Source organism: Otolemur garnettii, unplaced genomic scaffold (assembly GCF_000181295.1).
Source record: "Otolemur garnettii isolate 467f Iridium unplaced genomic scaffold, OtoGar3 scaffold00047, whole genome shotgun sequence".
NCBI classification, from domain to species: Eukaryota; Metazoa; Chordata; class Mammalia; order Primates; family Galagidae; genus Otolemur; species Otolemur garnettii.
The window spans coordinates 6,334,718-6,353,847 of NW_003852442.1; the positions used below are offsets into that span (position 1 = coordinate 6,334,718).

Below are 19,130 nucleotides of genomic sequence, written 5' to 3' on the forward strand. Positions count from 1 at the left end.
CCACCTTAGGTGTATGTGGCTGGCGCCTTAGCCACTTGAGCCACAGGCGCCAAGCCTCCTAAGTCGTTTCTAAGGGCCACTCATAATAACACTGCTGCCTGTGTGCTACTTCTTATTTTTATAGCATTGGTGCTGAAAGGTGGGTGTGCTTTAGAACTCATGGTGAAAGCAAGGAGATGAGGAGAGCAAGGAATAGCATGCAGTAGAATATTATTTCACTGGCTTGGTGCCCGTTGCTCGTTGGGCGACATACACCAGGACTGGAGGGTTCAAACCTGGCCCAGCCCTGCTAAACAACAATGACAACTACAACAAAAAAAGTAGCCGGGTGTTGTGGCAGGAACCTGTAGCTACCTGGGAGGCTGAGGCAGGAGAATCGCTTAAGCCCAAGAGTTTAAGATTGCTGTGAGCTGTGGTGCCAAGGCACTCTACTGAGGGTGACATAAGTGAGACTCTGTCTCAAAAAAAAAAAAAATTATTCCACAATAAAAAGAAATGAAATACCGGTACATGCCGTAACATGGATGAACCTTGAAAAATGAAGGTGAGTTTTCATTTCCATGGCTGGAAATGAAGTTAGTGGAATGAGTTAGTTACAAAAGACCACAAACTGTACGATTCCATTTATAGGAAATGTCCCTAATAGACATCCCTAGAAACAAAGTAGATTAGTGGTTGCCTAGGGTGTGAGTTCGGAGATAATCAGGGTGGGGGTGACTGCCAATGGGTATTGAATTTTTTTGTGAGGTAGTAATGAAAATGTTCTGGATTTATATAGTGGTGGTGGTTGTACAACTCTGTGACTATAATAATAATCATTGAATTGTACATTTTATTTATTTATTTATTTATTTGAGACAGAGCCTCAAGCTGTCCCCCTGGGTAGAGTGCTATGGCATCACAGCTCACAGCAAGTCTCCTTGGAGAACTCATGGGCTCGAGTGAGTCTCCTGCCTCTACCTCCCAAAGAGCTGGGACTACAGGCGCCTGCCACAACACCTGGCTATTTTTGGTTGCAGCCGTCATTGTTGTTTGATGGACCCGGGCTGGATTTGAACCCTCCTGCTCAGGTGTATATGGCTGGTGCCTTAGCAGCTTGAGCCACAGGTGCCAAGCCATAATACATATGTATTGAGCACCTCCTCTGTGCTCAGCACTGGGGTTTAGATCTCATATTCTAGCAAAGGGAGGCTAGAGTTGAACAGGTTAACACATGAGTAAGATCATTTCAGTCCAGGCGTGGTGGCTCACACCTGTGATCCCAGCACTCTGGATTGCTTCAGCTCAGGCATTCGGGACCAGCCTGAGTAAGGGTGAACCCTGTCTCTAAAAAACTAGCCAGGCATTGTGGAGGGTGCCTATAGTCCCAGCTACTCGGAAGGCTGAGGTAAAAGGATCACTTGACCCCAGGAGTTTGAGGTTGCTCTGAGCTATGAGGCCGGGGAACTCTACCCAAGGGTGAACAAATGAGATTCTGCCTCAAAAAAACAAAAACAAGAAACCCCTGAAAACCAAGAGATCATTTCAACCAGTGGTAGGTACAATGGAGTGTCTCAAATAGGGGAAAGGGAGAGAGAATGAGAGGGGCTTGGGGTGGCTTCTCTGTATAGGTCATATTGAAGCTGAGAGGTGAACTATGAGAAGGAAGGAGATTGGCAAACATTGGGAGGAGGAAAGTTCAACGTAGAATCAGCCACAGGTTCAGATGATAAAGACCAGGAAGACTGGTGGGCTCACGGACTAGACACAGGTGTCCTGCTGAAGTCTGGCTGGAGGCTGTCAGGTGAACAAAGTGAGGCTGATGAGTGGGCGGGCAGTCAGAGTGGGCAGGGCCTTAGATCTCAGGGAAGAACTCAGATGGAATCTCAGGTACGGCAGGGGAAGACTCTGAGCAAGGTGGCTATAACCCAGCTCAGGTATTGCTAACGCCACTGCAGCAGCTGGGCAGATCACCCTGGAAGTGAGGGACCAGTCTCCTTACAGGAGGGAGACCTGCTTCCACACAGCCCAAGGAGTGGCAGTGGAGGAAGCCTGTGGACTCGAGAAGCATTTTCGAGGTGTAGTCCTGGACTCACTTGCATGATTCTGGCCTCATTCACACGAGCTGCCAGCCTTGACCCTGCGTCCCTCTGCACTGCCTCCTCTGCAGACTCTGTCCTCCAGCCGCTCCCTACAGCTCCAGTGTGTCTGAAGGTAGGGAATTCGTCTTGCTGCCCTATATGGGCCATGTGTGCCTGGCCAGACCCTCCCTAGTGAGAGCTGAGCTTCCCACTTTGCGGCTTCCTGACCTGTGATTCAGTCAGCCCTTTCAATTTCAGATTAATATATGGGTATAAGAATTAGGTTACGTTGTATGCATCTGTTAGGTGAAGTCCAAGTTGTAGTTGTGCCCTTCACAACTTAGGGAGGTGTGCCCTCTCCACTTAATGGTACCTGTTGGGTGAGAGCTTACCAAACCCCCTTCCTCCTTTACCCCTTCCCCCTATTTGAATTTAATTGTGTTTTTCTCTCTTGTGGGTCTGTAGTTCATCTCCTAGTTTCCTACTAGTAATATTGAGTACACGGGATGCTTGCTTTTCCATTCTTGTGATACTTAGGGGGATATTCTCCAGATCCATCCAGGTAAACACGAGAGATGTAAAGTCTCCATCTTTGTGGCTGACTAGTATTCCATGGTAAGCGTATAGCAGTTTATTCACTCATGAGTTGATGGGCACTTGGGTTGTTTCCTCATCTTGGCCACTGTGAACTGAGCTGTGATAAACATTCTAGTGCAAGTTGTCCTTATGGTAAATGATTTTTTTTTCTTCTGGGTAGATGCCTGGTAATAGGATTGCAGGATCAAATGGATCTTCTACTATTAGCTCTTTGAGGATCCATACTTATTTTCAAAAAAGGCTGGACTAGTTTGCAGTCCCACCAGCAGGGTGAACGAACATGTTCCCTTCTCCCTTCCCCTCCCTAGCTGGAGTCAGATCTTCCTTGTGTATTACACATCTTTAGTTACACAGAACCCGGAATAGCAATTTCAACTTCTTCCCTGCCAGATAATGCCCTGGGGGACAGGATGCTGTGGCACCTCCTGACTCTGACCTTAGGGCAGCCCCCCTCTTGGTACTTGGAGTAAAATTCAAATTTCCATCTGTCCCCTGCTGAGCTATTCAGATTCTCCTTGCAACAGTCCTTCCCTGACTCACAACAATCCATCCTGGAGTTCACCAAGATCTTTCCACCTCTCTTTGTTTTTGAGGGTCTCTCTGGTTTTAGTGTTCCTCATTTTCAGTTTTTGGGGGAGTTTTTTTGCCTCCTTCATGTCCCAGCCCAAATGACACCTATTCAGAGAAAACTTTTTTTAGAAAGTTACTCTACAACATGCTTTCTCAATGAAGCATACTATCACCCCAAAAGGGTGCAAAGTGATTCTTAGAAGATTAAAAAAATTACTTTAAAAAATATATAAATACAGTCTTCTTGCCCTGTGGCCCAGGCTGGAGTGCAATGGCATCATCATGACTCACTGTAGCCTCAAGCATCTGGACTTAAGCAAAATCCTCCTGCTTCAGCCTCCAGGGCAGCTGGCACTGTGGGTGTGAACCACTGTGCCTGGCTAAGTTTTTATTTATTTATTTATTTTTTTAATTAAATGTTAGCGGTTACATTAATGTAATCACAGGGTACAGTGTGGTGTTTTCATATATAATTTGAAATATTTTCATCAAACTGGTTAACATAGCCTTTATGTCATTTTCTTAGTTATTGTGTTAAGGTGTTTATATTCTACTTTTAGAAAGATTCATTTGTACCCTTGAAAGATAAACTATAGAGATGATCCCTCCAATCACTTTCCCTCCACCCATCCACACCCCTAAGTTTTTATTATTATTAATACTTTTTTGAGATGCAGTGGTCTTGCTATATTGCCCCGGCTGGTCTCAAACTCCCAGTCTCAAGAAATCCTCAGTATTACTCATTTAACATATAAAAGCACAGATACACATTCAGGACATAAATATGCACATACACACATATATACGATATTAAAAACTTCATGGGGGTGTTAATTAAGCAAAATTATGTCTAAAGATACGCCTTGGGGGGGGCAGCAATGAAAAAGAGGTTGAGAGACACTGCTCTGTGGAAACTAGGTCTTTATCCACTTACTCGCTGGCATACACCCTAATTCATCTCCTTCCATGAATTTACTACATTTGACAATTGCCCTGCGTATCTTTGTTCATGTCCGTGTTTCTGCCCCTTCCTGCCCCTCTGAACTTAAGCTACATGAAGTCCCAGGGTCTTGGCCATCTGTTCAGCACTGTATTACTATAATATCTCCAGCATCTGCACGGTACTGGACACACAGCTCTCAGTGAATGAATACAGTTAGCATTGTGACCAATGAGTGATTTCAGATACTAGAATAAGAACTCACTGAAGCCCTCTTGGATTTCACTCCTTGCCAAAATGCTAACGATTTGTTGGGTCCCGTTGAGCCTTGTGTTTAAGCCCAGTTCATCTCTTAGCCCTGGTCGTGACTATTCCCAGTTTTCTTTCCTTCTCGACCCTTGAGAACCCAAGACCCATGCAGCCTAACCCTGCCCCATTCCAGTTAGAGGCCGTAGGGAATACTATATGGATGCCTGACTCATCTCAAACATTTTCATGAAAATGGTAGCAGTGGGCCTGTTGGCCATGACACGGCAGAAGGCACAAGTAATCAGATTTGGTTTAGCAAGGAATTGAGTCACAGTGAACCTGAGCAATAGGAAAAAGACTGGAGGGAAGCAAACCAACACATTCACGAAGTTGTCCTTCTCTGCGACGTGCACTGGCTATTTTCTCCTTATATTTTTGGTTGATTTGGCAATTTCTGTAATGCGTGTGTATTTCTTTTTTCCTAAGAAACGAGGTCTTTTGGTAGTTGGGATTTTAAGACTGTACATGACTCCATAGTATTTGAGAGATGCATATGGGCACATTCCTGGTCCACAGATCCAGGACTGGTGGTGTTTTATTACACAGTGATCCCCTCCCACCCCAAGAGCCTTTCTGGGAGGATTTTTGTGCTTAGAGAAATCATTTGATTTGAGCCACCTTAGTCCATTAGGTGAATAGCAACAGCCCTCCAGGCAGAAGCACACCCCTCTATCTGTTCCCTAGAACTTAGTACTTGTTATATTATTTAAAGCTGTGAGTCTCAAAAGCACAAAATCATACGGCATCTCGCTCATGCAAAATGCAAAACAAAGCAAACAAAAAACATTTCCACATATTTTAAAATATTTTTCAGGGGCTTTATTACACCCTGATGCCAAGGTTATAAAATTCAGACTTAGAAAGATTTTTTTTTTTAAGTGAAGCACCTCTTGACACCCAGCTCACAAGTAGCTGCCACAACTAACTTCTCAAATGCCCAAGCTGCCTTTGTCCTGAAGGATTTTCGAGACCCTGACTCCTCCTAGCAAAGCCCCACATGGGCCAAGACAACCAGTTCCTGGTTCAAGGCTACATTGTAGGTTCTTAATTTTTTTCATGCGCAAGGAAAGCTTTCAAATACTCTGACTTTGGGCAGATTCATTAACAAAAAGACTCAGTGCAACACTAGACCCAACAGTCATAGCAATCATTCCAAAGGCCATCACGATAGCCAATACCTCTCAGGGGCTCAAAGTATCAGGCTTAGCACCCAAATCCTTTTTGCTCTGGGCCGTTTTCTGCTCTGACCGTGATCCCTTGCAGCGTACATGGTGCTGCACACCGAGGCCAAGAGACTGAACTGCACACAGCCACCAAAGTTTGGTGACCTCCCTGTGAAAGGTTCATAGCACAAATGGCACATGGTTTGATCAAGAAACACAAAGGAACTTAAAGTATTTCTTCCATCCAAGTACTACACTGTGGGAAAATGACTTTTCAGGGCTCTCCTTTAAAACAAACCAACCTGGAAAAAGAAAGTCATTTAGTAAAAGATTGTATTTGGCTGCCCAGACCTGCCTGGATTAAGAAGAGAAGGTGATGTGCTGAGAAAAAGCACCGCCCTTACCTCCTCCAGAGCCCATAAGGAGTCCACCACTGGCTTGATCTTCTTCTGGGTGTAGAGCCCCAGGAGTTTGTCCACCACTCCTCGGATGAGGCCTGCCCGGCCCTGTTTGAAGAGCAGATTTAAAAGGGAAAAGCCGGCGATGACTTTGTTCTCCTCATACAGCTTGATGGGGTTCACTTTCTCCACCTGCCACCACTGTAAGAAGAGATGGTGCTGGGTTAGAGGGACTCAGTCCCGGACTGCAGCGGCAGCATCACCACCACCGTTGCCAGCTGTGCAGGGGGAGCGCGGGGCTGCAGGGGAGCAGAGTCCAAGGGCCGGCTCTTGGTGGGGTGTGTATGTTTTTAAAGCATCTATTTTGATAGGCACTGCTGCTGGTGTGCAGGAAACAACAGTGATGCTTATAAGATGTGCAGGGTCTAGGTAGGGGAGAGAACCCCAAGCCAACTCAAGGCCACCTGTCCTTGAAACCTCAGGTACACGCATGGTTAAGAGCATTGGCTCCAGAGTTGAATCCTGCTCTATGATTGACCCCCTGGTGTCCGCAATGTTTCACTTTTCTCAACCAACCCCAGTGGCCCGATGGTGCCTCTATGTGTTCTGGGAGAATGACGTGTACAGTGCTGGGCTTAGTGAACGGTGGTGGTGGGGATGGGTTGGTGAAGGGTTAGGATGGCACAGATGTTTACACAGTGTGGTGGGGGCCTCGCTGCAGGTGGCCACTCCAACTGTAGGAGCAGCTTTTCAGGGGAAGGTACCTCCCGGACAGGTGCGCAGGAGCCCAACACAGAAAGACAAGGAAGGAAGGGGAGTTTAGGGAAAGGAACGGCGAGAAGGAGTGATGGAGCCCGAGTGGTGGGAAGGACTCAGTGGTTCTCAACTGGGGGCAAGACAGCACGTGGGGATATTTTTGTCTGAGATGACTGAGGTGAAGGGGGAGCAATGCCACTACTGGTCATCTTGTGGGTACAAGGCAGGGAAGCTGCTGAACATCCCACAAGGCTCAGGACGGGCTCCATAAGAAAGCATTACCCAGCCCCAATTATCAACAGACTAGAGTTGAGACAACTTGGGCAGAAGATGCCCAACCGGTAAATGTGGCCGTCTCTGTTCCAGTCTCTCCTCTCTCCCCCTCCAGACATCAAAAGAAGTAACTTACAGAGATGGTTATGCAATTGTGCAATTGGTTATGCACTCCAGAACCATCTTTCAATGCAATGAGTTTTTGACCAGGCCTCTGAAAGGACCATCATCACTCTTAACCTCTCCCTATAAATCATTCTGGTTCAGTTGCTTTTCCTTGGGTGCAGGTTCTAGGTTAGAAATTTACACTTCCACTTTCTAAAGGGCTTTGAGAGGTAAAATGTTTGATCTCAGCATTTTTTTTTTTGAGACAGAGCCTCAAGCTGTCCCCCTGGGTAGAGTTGCCGTGGCATTACAGCTCACAGCAACCTCCAACTCATGGGCTTAAGCGAGTCTCCTGCCTCCGCCTCCCAGGTAGCTGGGACCACAGGCGCCCGCCACAACGCCCAGCCATTTTTTGGTTGCAGCCATCATTGTTGTTTGGCAGGTCCGAGCTGGGGATTCGAACCCGCCACCTTAGGTGTACGTGGCTGGCGCCTTAGCCGGTTGAGCTATAGGCTCCGAGCCTGATCTCAGCTTTAATATTGGAATGCAAAGAGGAATGTGATGGGCACTTAGGAACATTTATGACATTTATGTTGATATGATTTGATATATGTGTATAGGTGTATGTTGGCATACTGGAATCAGATATAGAAGTCTTTTGTCTGACAAATTTTTTTTTCTAGAAACTTCTACACATATCTAAGTCATATGTATATATAAATGTGTCTGTAAAATCTCCTGTCTCTTTTCAAAACAGAATTGAAAAGTCTCCCCAAAGTAAAAGATTTTGATTTTGTTTTTAATTGGAAAACTCATTTTAGGAAAATAAGTGTAGGAAAGATAGGTTGAAAACAATGGTGACGCTAAAATGTGAAATTCTTTACTAAAGTACATTTGGTCAGGGCCTCCTGGGCGCTGGCTGAACAAGAGCCGTGCACTTGACCATGGCTTCTTGGCATCAAGAAAAAGGTAGAAAAATAATTAATCATTTGATTCTCAATGTGTCTTCCATGCCTCAATGCGGTTTAATGAACACAAAGTTGTTGGTAAGAGAGTTCTAGAGCCAAACGCCGAGAGTTGAATCCCACCTCTGTCACTTGCCAACTGTGTGACTTTGGGCAAGGCACGTGACCTCTCTGTGTGCAGTTCCCTCCCCAGACCTCAGGGGGTGGTTGTGAGGAGGTAATGTGTTTATGTCTGAGAAGTGTTTAGAGAGTATCTGTCACAGTACAAGGTGCTCTAGGAACACAAGCCATTTTTATTATCATCTTAACTTAAAGGGACATTTTTGCGTTCTCTGATCTGCAGACTGCTCTGTGAACTTCCTGTTAGGGTCGTTGTCATTGTGGTGTGAAAGCAAATGGCATGTTTAACAAAGACTGAGGCACAGCTCTAATGAAACGTAATGAAGATAGCTGAGCGAAAAATCTATGTCTGACTCCAATATGCCTTTAATTTCTAACCCTTTCTTGAATGTATTGGGAAAAAAATTTTCTTTTGTGGAACCTTCCACACACATCTAAGTCATCATTCCTTTTCCTGGCATGCCCTTTCTTCAGTTTTCTTCTAAGTGACCAACTAGTTTTTGACCAGGCCTCTGAAAGGCCATCACTCTTGACCTCTTCCTACGAAGCATCCTGGTAATGGGCATCTCTTTTGGTAGAGAAATCTCCATCTCCGCCCTGGTTGTGCTTTTATGAATGCCTTCACTGAGCATGGAATTCACTGCAGTCATTTGTTAACACTGTATGCAAGAATTATGCATTTAGGAGGAGAAAGGGAAAGACTTCTTATAAATTGTACATAATTTGGGATCAGTGTGGTTACCCAGAGCATCATGCTATTTATAGCCACAACCACAGAGCATCTGTTAGTGGGACAAAGACTGTTTTGGGGGGATGCACTCCAGAACCATCTTTCATTAGACTCCATTCTTGTTCCTCTGTAGATTCTGTGGTCAAAATGATCCTTGACCCAGGCTTAAAAGCTCACAAGCAAAGAGAGGCCTTTAATTCTAATCTCACAAGTGCAGGGAGTATGACCCATCCCAGGGTCAGGCAATGTTTAGGGGTGAAGTTTCAAGCAGCCAGAGCTGGCACTTGAGGGGCATGTGAATATTCCACAGTGCCGCACTCACATGTAAAAGGAATTCTAACTCCTACCTCCTGCCCATGGTTCTCCTTGACCACTTATTCTAAATGCCTCCACCCCACCCTATATTTTCTGTGTTTTCTATATATTTCAGTACGCTGTTTTTATCCCCCTCCAAAGTTTTGATAGCTGTTTACAATCATGTGATTGATACATCTTTCTTATTTGGGGTTCCTCTTTTTTGTTAGAATAGGAGGCCTACAGGGTCAGAAAAAGCACCAATCTCATTCTCTGTGACATTCAAGGCCTGGCACAGTGCCACAAATAGCAGGTGCCCAGGAAATGCTTCTCAAGATGGACTAATGAATGCTGACCCAGTTTCAAAGGAGGCTAAGAGTAGGGGGGAGGCAAACAGGCACCCCCAAGAAGCAACAGTCCTCTGTTGGGGTGAGTAGGGTAAAAACCAAAGCTCAGGTCCACATTAGTTTAATTCCAGCAAGTATAGCTCTAGATGGGGATACAGGCCTCAGTTTGCAGGGGATAAATGCCCAGAGATGTGGCTTCTCAATGGCAAACCAAGTAGCCACCACATTCAGAACGTCATCACCTGAGATGGTGGTTCACAAACTTGCCTGTGTCTCCAAATCACCCCGGGAGCTCGTTAGAGTTGTATTTCCCACTCACTGGGATGGGATGTGGAGAAATCTCAGGGGGAGATACCCCCAGGGAGATGAAGCAAATAAAAATGCACGGAGCCTAAGTTCGTTTTTGAGTGATGATCAAAACAACCAACATGTAAGCAATCTCTGTTGAAATCGAAATGAGGCTTTCTTGAGTTTTAACAACATTCCTGCCTTTCTGCTTTGTTCAGGCAGAAGTAGCCCAAGGCTTGGTTCCTGCCCATGTACAGTGAGCAGGGCAAGAAGGGAGACTTTGTTGAAAATGAGGGATGTAAGTGGAGGCAAAGAGGGTGAGGTCGGTGTCTTGAGGGAGTTCACGGCCTGCAGGTCACAGCACCACCACAGGAGGGCAGCCATGCATGGATACTCACCGATTTTGCAAAGCTGAAGAAGCTCTTGGTTTCCCCAGTCACCATGTTGGATGAGCCTGCAAATGGAAGATTCCCAAATCAAGCCATGCTCACGGACATCAACATCTCTCGTTACACCTGAAAATGGCAGTCGTTTGGTCCAGAACTGGCAAGAACTTGAAAACGAATTGAATCAAGCCTTAGGAACATGAGGGAAATGAGAGTGGGGCATCAAGGCGACTATTGTAGGTAGGCGTCCCTGGGCTCAAGGAGAAGGTAACATTTCTTATGGTGACTGACTGTTTCACTGCTTTGGAAAATGGGACTTACAAGTGTGATATGGGCCAACATCTAAATGGCATGATGAGTTGGTGAAACGTCTTCTTGGTTTTGCTCTTTGAGACTGGGAAATAAACTGCTTAGTGAAGCTCGTTTATGATTCTGAGTTTGATTCCTGGCAAGTGAGGGGCTGGAGGCTCTGACATGGGTTGGGTACTCAACTGGTGAGAGAGGTGGAGCTCGGAATGTAAATGGACAGGAACAGTGGAGTATAAAAGGTGGCAGGTGGGATGAAAATATGGTCAGAAGCCAAGGAAATGGGGTGATGTGTCTGCTCCAGAAAGGTCTGCACAGAAAGGTGATAAGTGAGACCAGTGATATGAGAAACCAAGCTTTGCCCTTCAGAACAAGCCACACTCAGGCAGGTGGGAGATGGAGGTGAGAAAGGTTCTCTAAGATGCCCAGATAGAGAGAAAAGTCTGCTTGTGGGTCTCAGGTGGCCGGCCCAGATAAGAGAGCTCTTAGCAGTATGGGGAGCACTCAGGTACTATATTGGTGCCTTTTCAATGACCTTCTTGCCATATCTCCAAAGATTTGGGAGTAAGTTCTTCTCAGAGAATAGTTACTGAATGAAATAGGCATGTATACATACATTAAACTTAGTGATTTGGCCAGGATAAACTAGAGTCTGTTAACCATCACTTCTGCTTTTATGGGGTGACTACCCCTAGGTATCACAGTACCAGGCTTTCATAGATTAGTGACCGAGTCATCAGTGGGATGAATTAGATGCTTGTGAGATGATCAAGTCAAATTTCAACAAAATGACATCATGGAATTGGGGCAAAAATAGAACTCCTGGTAAATGGTAAGGAGGAATAAATTGTCCGTCTGCATTTGACTCCAGTGTTAGTCATATCCGACACCCCTGTGACGTGCACGAACTCTCCTAAGTTCTGTCATCAATAATAAGTTATGCATCCATTTCCAAGCGAATATGCGGCCATGATTGAAATCACTTTACCCTAGGGCTGGTGAGCTCAACTCTTTCTGATAGAATGATCTGATGATGACAGAAAGATGCCTGGATATTTATACACCTCCAATATTGCTTTCAGAGGCAGAGGAGCAAGGCAATAAGTGGGTTTTTAAAATTAAGGCTCAATTTTTTATTGTACCATCAGTGGACAGAGGTACCAAGAATTTCAAACATCAGATGTTCCCAATATAATTTGGCTTTGGAATGTGACATGGGGCTTCGTATGTGCCTATCTTGCTTTGTGGAGACTAATAAATCAGTCTGTGTGTCTCTGACAGAGGAGAGGAAACAGGAGTGGGGAGGGAGGCTCTGGAGCCCCACTGTGCTGCAGGGAACCGACTTGCAGTTGTTTCTCAGGCATCTTCCCCACAATTAAGAGCACAGAAGTGGATGTGGGAGCAGCTGGCACTGGACTTGAGCTCCATCCACCCAGAGCTTCTGTCTTGATTGGGATGTTCAGGAGCGGCTGAGGGGAAGGAGACTCTAACCTCCATCTCCAATACAACCTTCCTTAAACTCCCCAGATCCCAGCCTTTCTTCCCCACCCTACTGTGGGTCTTTTAAACCTTCTCATGTGAGTGTCCTTTGAAGCCATTAATATTTTTCTACCTGTGCACCTTCCACACGTCAAGTCCTTTATTGATTCTGCTCGTATTAGTGACCATATTGGGTGGGCCTATTGGACTGCATTTGATTTGTTGTTATTTATTTATTTTTTTGAGACAGTTTCACTATGTTGCCCTGGGTGGAGTACTGTGGCATCACAGCTCACAGCAACCTCCAACTCTTGGGCTTAAGCAGTTCTCTCACCTCAGCCTCTCAAGTAGCTGGGACTATAGGTGTCTGCCACAATGCCTGGCTATTTTTGTTGTTGTTGTTGTTATTGTCATTGTTGTTTAGTAGGCCAGGGCTGAGTTTGAACCTGCCAGTCCCAGTGTATGTGGCCAGCACCTTAACCACTGAGCTACAGGTGTCAAGCCAGGATCACATTTGAAATGACATATGTTATTTTTATAATTGGAAACAGCTCACAGCAATATAGGAAAGAGTAAAGATCCCCAAAACCACTGTGCTCCGCTTATCAGCACCATTCACTTTCAGAGCCTCTGTCTGTAGATAGGCAGGCAGTGTTCCCTGTCACCAACCACGGCCCCAAAGCTGTTTTGCACTCACCATACAAAATGTAAGTTCCCAGGGGTTTGAGAAGACTGAGCCCTTTGCCAGTGTTGTCCCCACAGAGACAGTCCAAAACGATGTCCACGCCTTCAGCAGAGATTCTAAAGGGTGAGAAGACAAGGCTAAATGCTGTGACCTGTCAGCGACCCTGCTGATCCATTTCCTTTTACACGTCATATGGTTTGACTACCAGAAGGGGAACCATGAGGGCTCTGGGAGCAGCGAGAGATAGGGCAGGAATAATAATAGATGAGTACTCCACATCTCCTGTTTAACCTGCAGAAGTAGAAACAAAGTGTTTTCCCATTCTGTGCCCGCCTCCCCCAACTCCCTCAATTTGAATGAAAGTAGTGTTACTTTTGTATCCACACTTCTCAGAGCCAACAGGGCTTTGCCTAGGTTTTCAGCCCATGGTCCCTCTTGACCAGGCGTCCTCAAACTGTGGCCCATGGGCCACATGCAGCCCATCTAGGACATTTATCCAGCCCGCCGGGTGTTTTTACCGCCACTGCCTGTCCCCTCCTTAGCAGCCAACTTGTCCCAGGGCCTATAGTCTGGCCCTCCGGCGATCTGAAGGACAGGGAACTAGCCCCCTGTTTAAAAAGTTTGAGGACCCCTGCTCTTGACCATGAAAGACCATTCACTGTAACCTAGAAAGAACGAAACTCTAAAATCAATCCTGGGTCTCTTTCTATCCTTTATTTACCTCTGTGTGGTGGGCAAAATAATGGACTGCAAAGATATCCACATTGTAAGCCCTAGAACCTGTGAATATTAATACGTAGCAAGGGGGATTTAAGGTTGCAGGTAGAATTACGGCGCTGATCACTTTACCTTAAAATAGGGAGCATAGTCAGGATTATCTAGATGAAACACTAAGGAAAGGCAGAGGAGTCGGGGCAGGGAAGAAGATGCGAGGATGGATTGTGAGGATAGTGTTGGAGAACATTCTTCTTTGAAATTATCACAAGAATGGAGAAGCAAGTATCCACTGTACTCAATATTAATTTGAAACCAGTAGATGAACAAATACATTCCGACACAGCAGAAAAATACAATTAAATTCAAGTGTGGGGGGGAAGGGGAGAGGAGGGCAGGGATTGGTGAGTGTCACCTCACAGGCACAGTGGAAGGGGACATGGCACAGCTGGGGAGGGGCCCAACTACAGCCTGGACTCTACCTAACAAACACAAACAATGTAACCTAATCTTCTATACCCTCATATTAATTTAAAATTTAAAGAAATTTTAAATTTTAGGGCAGGAACTCTCCTGGGTCCAATTATAAGAATTTGGCTGGTGGCTGGTACGGGGCACCAGGCTGCGCTGGAGAAGTGAACATGGAGACGGAGGGTCTGAGTTTGTATGCAGCCATCTCACTCAGCCTCTCTGACTCTTTGCTTTCTTTGTCGTCAAGGGGAGCTTAGCATGTTTCTTTGTGGTAAGAATGAGATGAGGTGACATGTAAATGGTTAGCTCCCCTCCCCCCCGACAGTCATTCAGTTAATTCATATTTGTGGAACAAGGGTCGTGGTCCCGGCTCTGTCTGAGGTACTGGGGACAGAGTTGTGAACAAAACCAACACGTTCCCTGTCTTCACGGGGCACCTGGTCTGGCAGGGATTGGCTTTCATCCCTCTCTGCCTTCCTCTGCGGTGTAGATACAAAGTCACGTTAATCTGACTCTGGAGCTTCTGTTTCCCCTTGCCTGCAGGATGCCCACCTGTGTTCAGGCTGTGCACACCACCAGACACACCCCTATGGACCTGCCCAGTCTTGGCTTTTCATTCCTTCTCTGATGTCCCTCATGTCTCTACTGCATTTGCTGGTTCACGTTCTTTCCCACAAACTGCCAGCTGCACCTTGCATTAGCTGCCCCACCTTGGCCTATAGAAATACAGAGCCTGCCCACAGCAAGAGGCAGCCCAGAAACACTTGCCCACTTCCCTGTCCCCCACTGGCAGCTACCACAGGGCCTTTGCACATGCCATAATCTCTGCCCGAACAGCCCTTTCCCAGCTCTCTTTAGAGCCAGATCCTTCTTACACTTCAGGTCTCCCTCAGCGTGACTTCCCCAGAAGAGCTGTAACTAACCACCCTCAATTAATCCCTGTTTCACTTCCCTTCTTGTGTTAGTGTCTACACTGGAGATACTTTTTAGTCCATCATGGGCTCTAAGTACTTATGTTTACTTACTTATCAACTGTCTCTTCTATCAAATATAAGCTCCATGAGTCAGAGACCATGTTTGTGAGGTATATTTTTATTTCCACAGCCCTTTTCTTCCTGCTGGACAAGGCACTGGTTCCCCCAAAATATGACTAAGTGAATGTATGAATAATTAAATGAACAAATAATGAGCAAAAGAGAATGAAGGAAGCCTTTTAAATCCCAGTATTCCAAGTCTGTATATGTTTGTTTCTTTGCAAAGGAAACTCACTCTTTGGGCCTCTGCTATACACCAGCTTTTTCATAATTAATCCTTATAACAAGCCTATGGGGCAAGCATTGCAACTCCACTTTTTTGATGAAGAAAGTGAGGCTTACAGATGCAGCCACTGGGCCCAAGCTCTTGTTAACAGCTGGAATTCAAACCTAGGTCTAGTTTAACTACAAAGCTGGCTTTTCACCACTCTAAATTTAAGACTCAATAAACATCCAGGCCAGTGTAACTACGGAAGCATTACATTGGCAAACAGCTCTGGGGAGCAGTCAGTTTAGTCTTTGAAGAAATCGGGCTTAAATTGCATCTTAAAATAAATCACACATATCCAGAGTTCGATCATGTTATTCCAAATATCTAGGCCAAAAGGTCTCTATTTTCAAGCTGTTCTTTACACCCTGGTTTATAGGGAAGGCCCAAGGTCAGAATTGCACAGATTTACCCTAAATTCACAGCCACTGGAAAGCCATTTGCTGAGTGTTTATTTCCAGTGGGTGCTGTGTGTGGAGCTGGGAAGATGTAGATAGAAGTTTGAGCTTGCTCTGACCATTCAGGGACTTGTGGGCTAAGAGGGAGGAAATCTGTGGACAACCTGGACACAGAGAAATCCCTGATCTAACAGAGCCACTCAGGAGGTTAGGAAGATGACCTTTCTGCTGAGCAGCGACCGATGAGCAGGAACTGGCCAGGTGACATGAGGAAGGCATCCTGGGAGAATTGCATAACAGCTTCACCTAAGCAGTCAGAGGCTCTGGGCCACCAGCCATGGCAATGAGTCCTGGCCACTACCTCCTTCTAGAAGGAGCCCATGACTGCTTGTCACAGCCAAGAGCTCACTTGGAGGTGGGTGGGTGGGGGCGAGGGGCAGCTCAGGACAGCATAGCACCAGGCCTAAGGAGTGCCAGTTGTACGTGTGTGTTAAGTGTCCTCAGACACTGGCTTGCTGTGTGATCTCAGGTGAGCGACCCCAGGTCTCAGTTTCTCAGCTGTGGACGGGGATGACAGTGGTAACATCTGCACTTCGAGAAGCGGTTTGGGGGAAGCTTGAATGAGCTGAGCAGGTGAGACCCAGGGCTCAGCTTGTGGTAAGCTCTGGGTCCATGGCAGCACTTATTACCATTTTGGGGTTTTTTGGAACAGTCTGATTTAAAGATGGTCTTTTGGCAGAAAACGGGCATGGAAAGCAAGAGTGTGGAAAAGCCTTGACAACCCAATAGGCAATCCATGCGGCCTTCAGGGCGGGTGGAGCTGGCAGCCCAGAGGCCATGGGGGCTGAGGCTCGATGACCATGACCTTCCTAGGAGAGTGCACCTCACATTCAATGGCAGTTAAGGGCCACTGGTCTCCCCATTTTGTGGATGAGCAAACCCAGGCTCAGTGAGGTGAGGTGACTTAGCCCGGGGCCCACTACAGAGAGCGGGAGGGCCTTAGTTTGATCTGTCCCATGTAGAAACCAGGTGACAGTCCCAGAGGTAGAGCAGGGTTTCACAGGGTGAGCTGTGGCCAGCCCCGAGGTAAGCAACACTGTCACCTTTAGGCCTTGCAGGCTCCTGCTGAGGCTGAGAAAAACTGGGGGCTGCTGGGGGTAGAGAGGACGCTGCAGCCTCTTTCACAAGTGGACCACCTGTCCCTCCCCACTGGACCACCTGTCCCTCCCCACATCACTCAGCACTCCTACAGCTGAATAAGTTGGTATACAGAGCTCAAGGAAGCCACAAACCCTCTCCCTCCTGCTGTCATTGTATCATTTTGAAGGTGAGTGGCAGGGAGGAGGTGGGGAGGTGGAGGGAGAGGCAGATCTCATTGTCAGGGCCCCGAGGGTGAGGATGCTTGGACTGTGTCTATTAGACCACTCAGGAAGACACTGTTTCATTTGAGGGTAGAAATGTTTCTTCAGGTAGGAGTTGTGTTACTAAAGTGCCATGTCCCCATTCAATCATTACAAGCCCCGCAAATGGGTCACCCTGAATCTGACTCAGTCCAGTCTATTTAAAATGTTCCAAGTTCCATCAGTGGCCTGGGGCCAGCTTTCCCCTGGGTCATGCTCACACTGAAAAGCACTGTGGCAGTGAAATAATCATGACCGTCACCTGCAGAGACACAAAGACCATCCCCGTCTCTCCCCCACCCCGGATTTCTGGGGGTGTCACCCTCCCCACATATGTATAATAATTACATAGAAGCACAGGGATGGGGGCAAAGGGTCAAATGTAGCTGTTCTACATGAGCTTTCTCCTGCTAACATAAATCTCTGCAAAATAAGCCAACACAAATAACCCCAGCTTGCAGGGCCTCTGGGCCGCATTCTGCAGCAAGATATTTTGGAGTTGCTGATCCAAGACCTTCATGTCTGCCCTTCCTGTGCCCCCAGCCCCTGGCCTTGATGGTGAATGCTGCCTCGCTTCTCCCTGCCCGCACAGTAGGAAGACTCTCTCCTGCGTGTGGCAGGTTCCAGCAGAGCCAGTACTGGGGGAGAGACCCTTTGACTTTGCCAAGAAATGAATTTCCCTTGATGTGACTTTGACGTCCAGCTGGATCCTCGGCCCTCCTCTCAGTTTTCTCTTTCTGAATCCTCCTTTCTCTGAGACCTCATCTGTGCCACAGCTTTAGCTGTCACTGACATTATTTCAGAGTGCCTAGCATGATGCCTGGCACACAGTAGTCCCCTCCCAGAGGGTTGGGCACAGTGCCTACCACATAGTAGGCCTCTCACAGAGGGCTGGGCACAGTGCCTGACATACAGTAGTCCCCTCCCAGAGGGCTGGGCACAGTGCCTACCACATAGTAGGCTTCTCACAGAGGGCTGGGTACAGTGCCTGACATACAGTAGGCCCCTCCCAGAGGGCTGGGCACAGTGCCTACCTCATAGTAGGCCTCTCACAGAGGGCTGGACACAGTGCCTGACATATAGCAGGCCCCTCCCAGAGGGCTGGGTACAGTGCCTGATGCACAGTAAGTTTCTCACAGAGGGCTGGGCACAGTGCCTGGCACACAGTAGGCCTCTCACTGAGAGCTAAACTGTGCCTGGCACATAGTAGGTTTCTCACAGAGGGCTAAACAGTGCCTGGTACACAGTAGACCTGTCACAGAGGGCTGGGCACAGTGCCTGGCACACAGTAGGCCCCTCACAGAGGGCTGGGCATAGTGTCTAGCACACAGTAGGCCTCTCACTCAGGGCTAAACTGTGCCTGGCATATAGTAGGCTTTTCACGGAGGGCCAAACAGTGCCTGGGACATAGTAGGCCTCTTATAGAGGTCTGGGCACAGTGCCTGGTGCACAGTAGGCCTCTCACAGAGGGCTGGACACAGTTGGAGTCCTTCTTCCTTCAAGTGGACCTGTGTCTCATCTCTGTCCCCAGCCTTCAGAGCCAAATCATTCAATGTGGGTGGCTTTTGACTCACCCAAGATCCAGTTCCTGCTTTCCTGGGCCTGTTGTGTGGGTCACTTGGAGGTCTTACTCCCACGCCACTTATCTTGTCTAAAGAAAGTGGTTATGGCTATCATTGCCCATTGTCTGATGACTACAATAAGGAAAAGTGGTCTTGGTCTCCTCTTGTGGTCTGTTCCCTAATCATTAGTCCTGCACCTCTCCCTCACCCCTTTGATGCCAGGTCCCTTGCCCCTGGAGGTCCTATGCTTCTCCCTCGCCCCTTTGATGGCAGCTCCCCTGCCCCTGGAGGTTCTATGCTTCTGTCTCACCCCTTCATGCCAGCTCCCCTGCCCCTGGAGGTCCTGCCTCTCCCTCACTCCTTCCATTCCAGCTCCCCTGTCCCTGGAGGTCCTGCCTCTCCGTTGCTCCTTCTGTTCCAGCTCCCCTGCCCCTGGAGGTCCTATGCTTCTCTCTCAACCCTTCAATGTCAGCTCCGCTGCCTCTGGAGGTCCTATGCTTCTCTCTCGACCC

General features: G+C 47.3%; 1 protein-coding gene across 1 annotated transcript in view; it reads right to left on the reverse strand.

Annotated features, from left to right (window-relative positions):
• The window catches only part of VAT1L (vesicle amine transport 1 like), a 150,574-nt gene that overhangs the window by 61,211 nt on the left and 70,233 nt on the right, over positions 1-19,130 (reverse strand). Inside the window, exons 5-7 of the mRNA XM_003791311.3 lie at positions 12,784-12,887; positions 10,314-10,369; positions 6,044-6,238 (exon numbers count right to left, since the gene is read on the reverse strand). Of these exons, the coding sequence (XP_003791359.1) occupies positions 6,044-6,238; positions 10,314-10,369; positions 12,784-12,887 (355 nt within the window). The remainder of the gene's footprint in view (positions 1-6,043; positions 6,239-10,313; positions 10,370-12,783; positions 12,888-19,130) is intronic.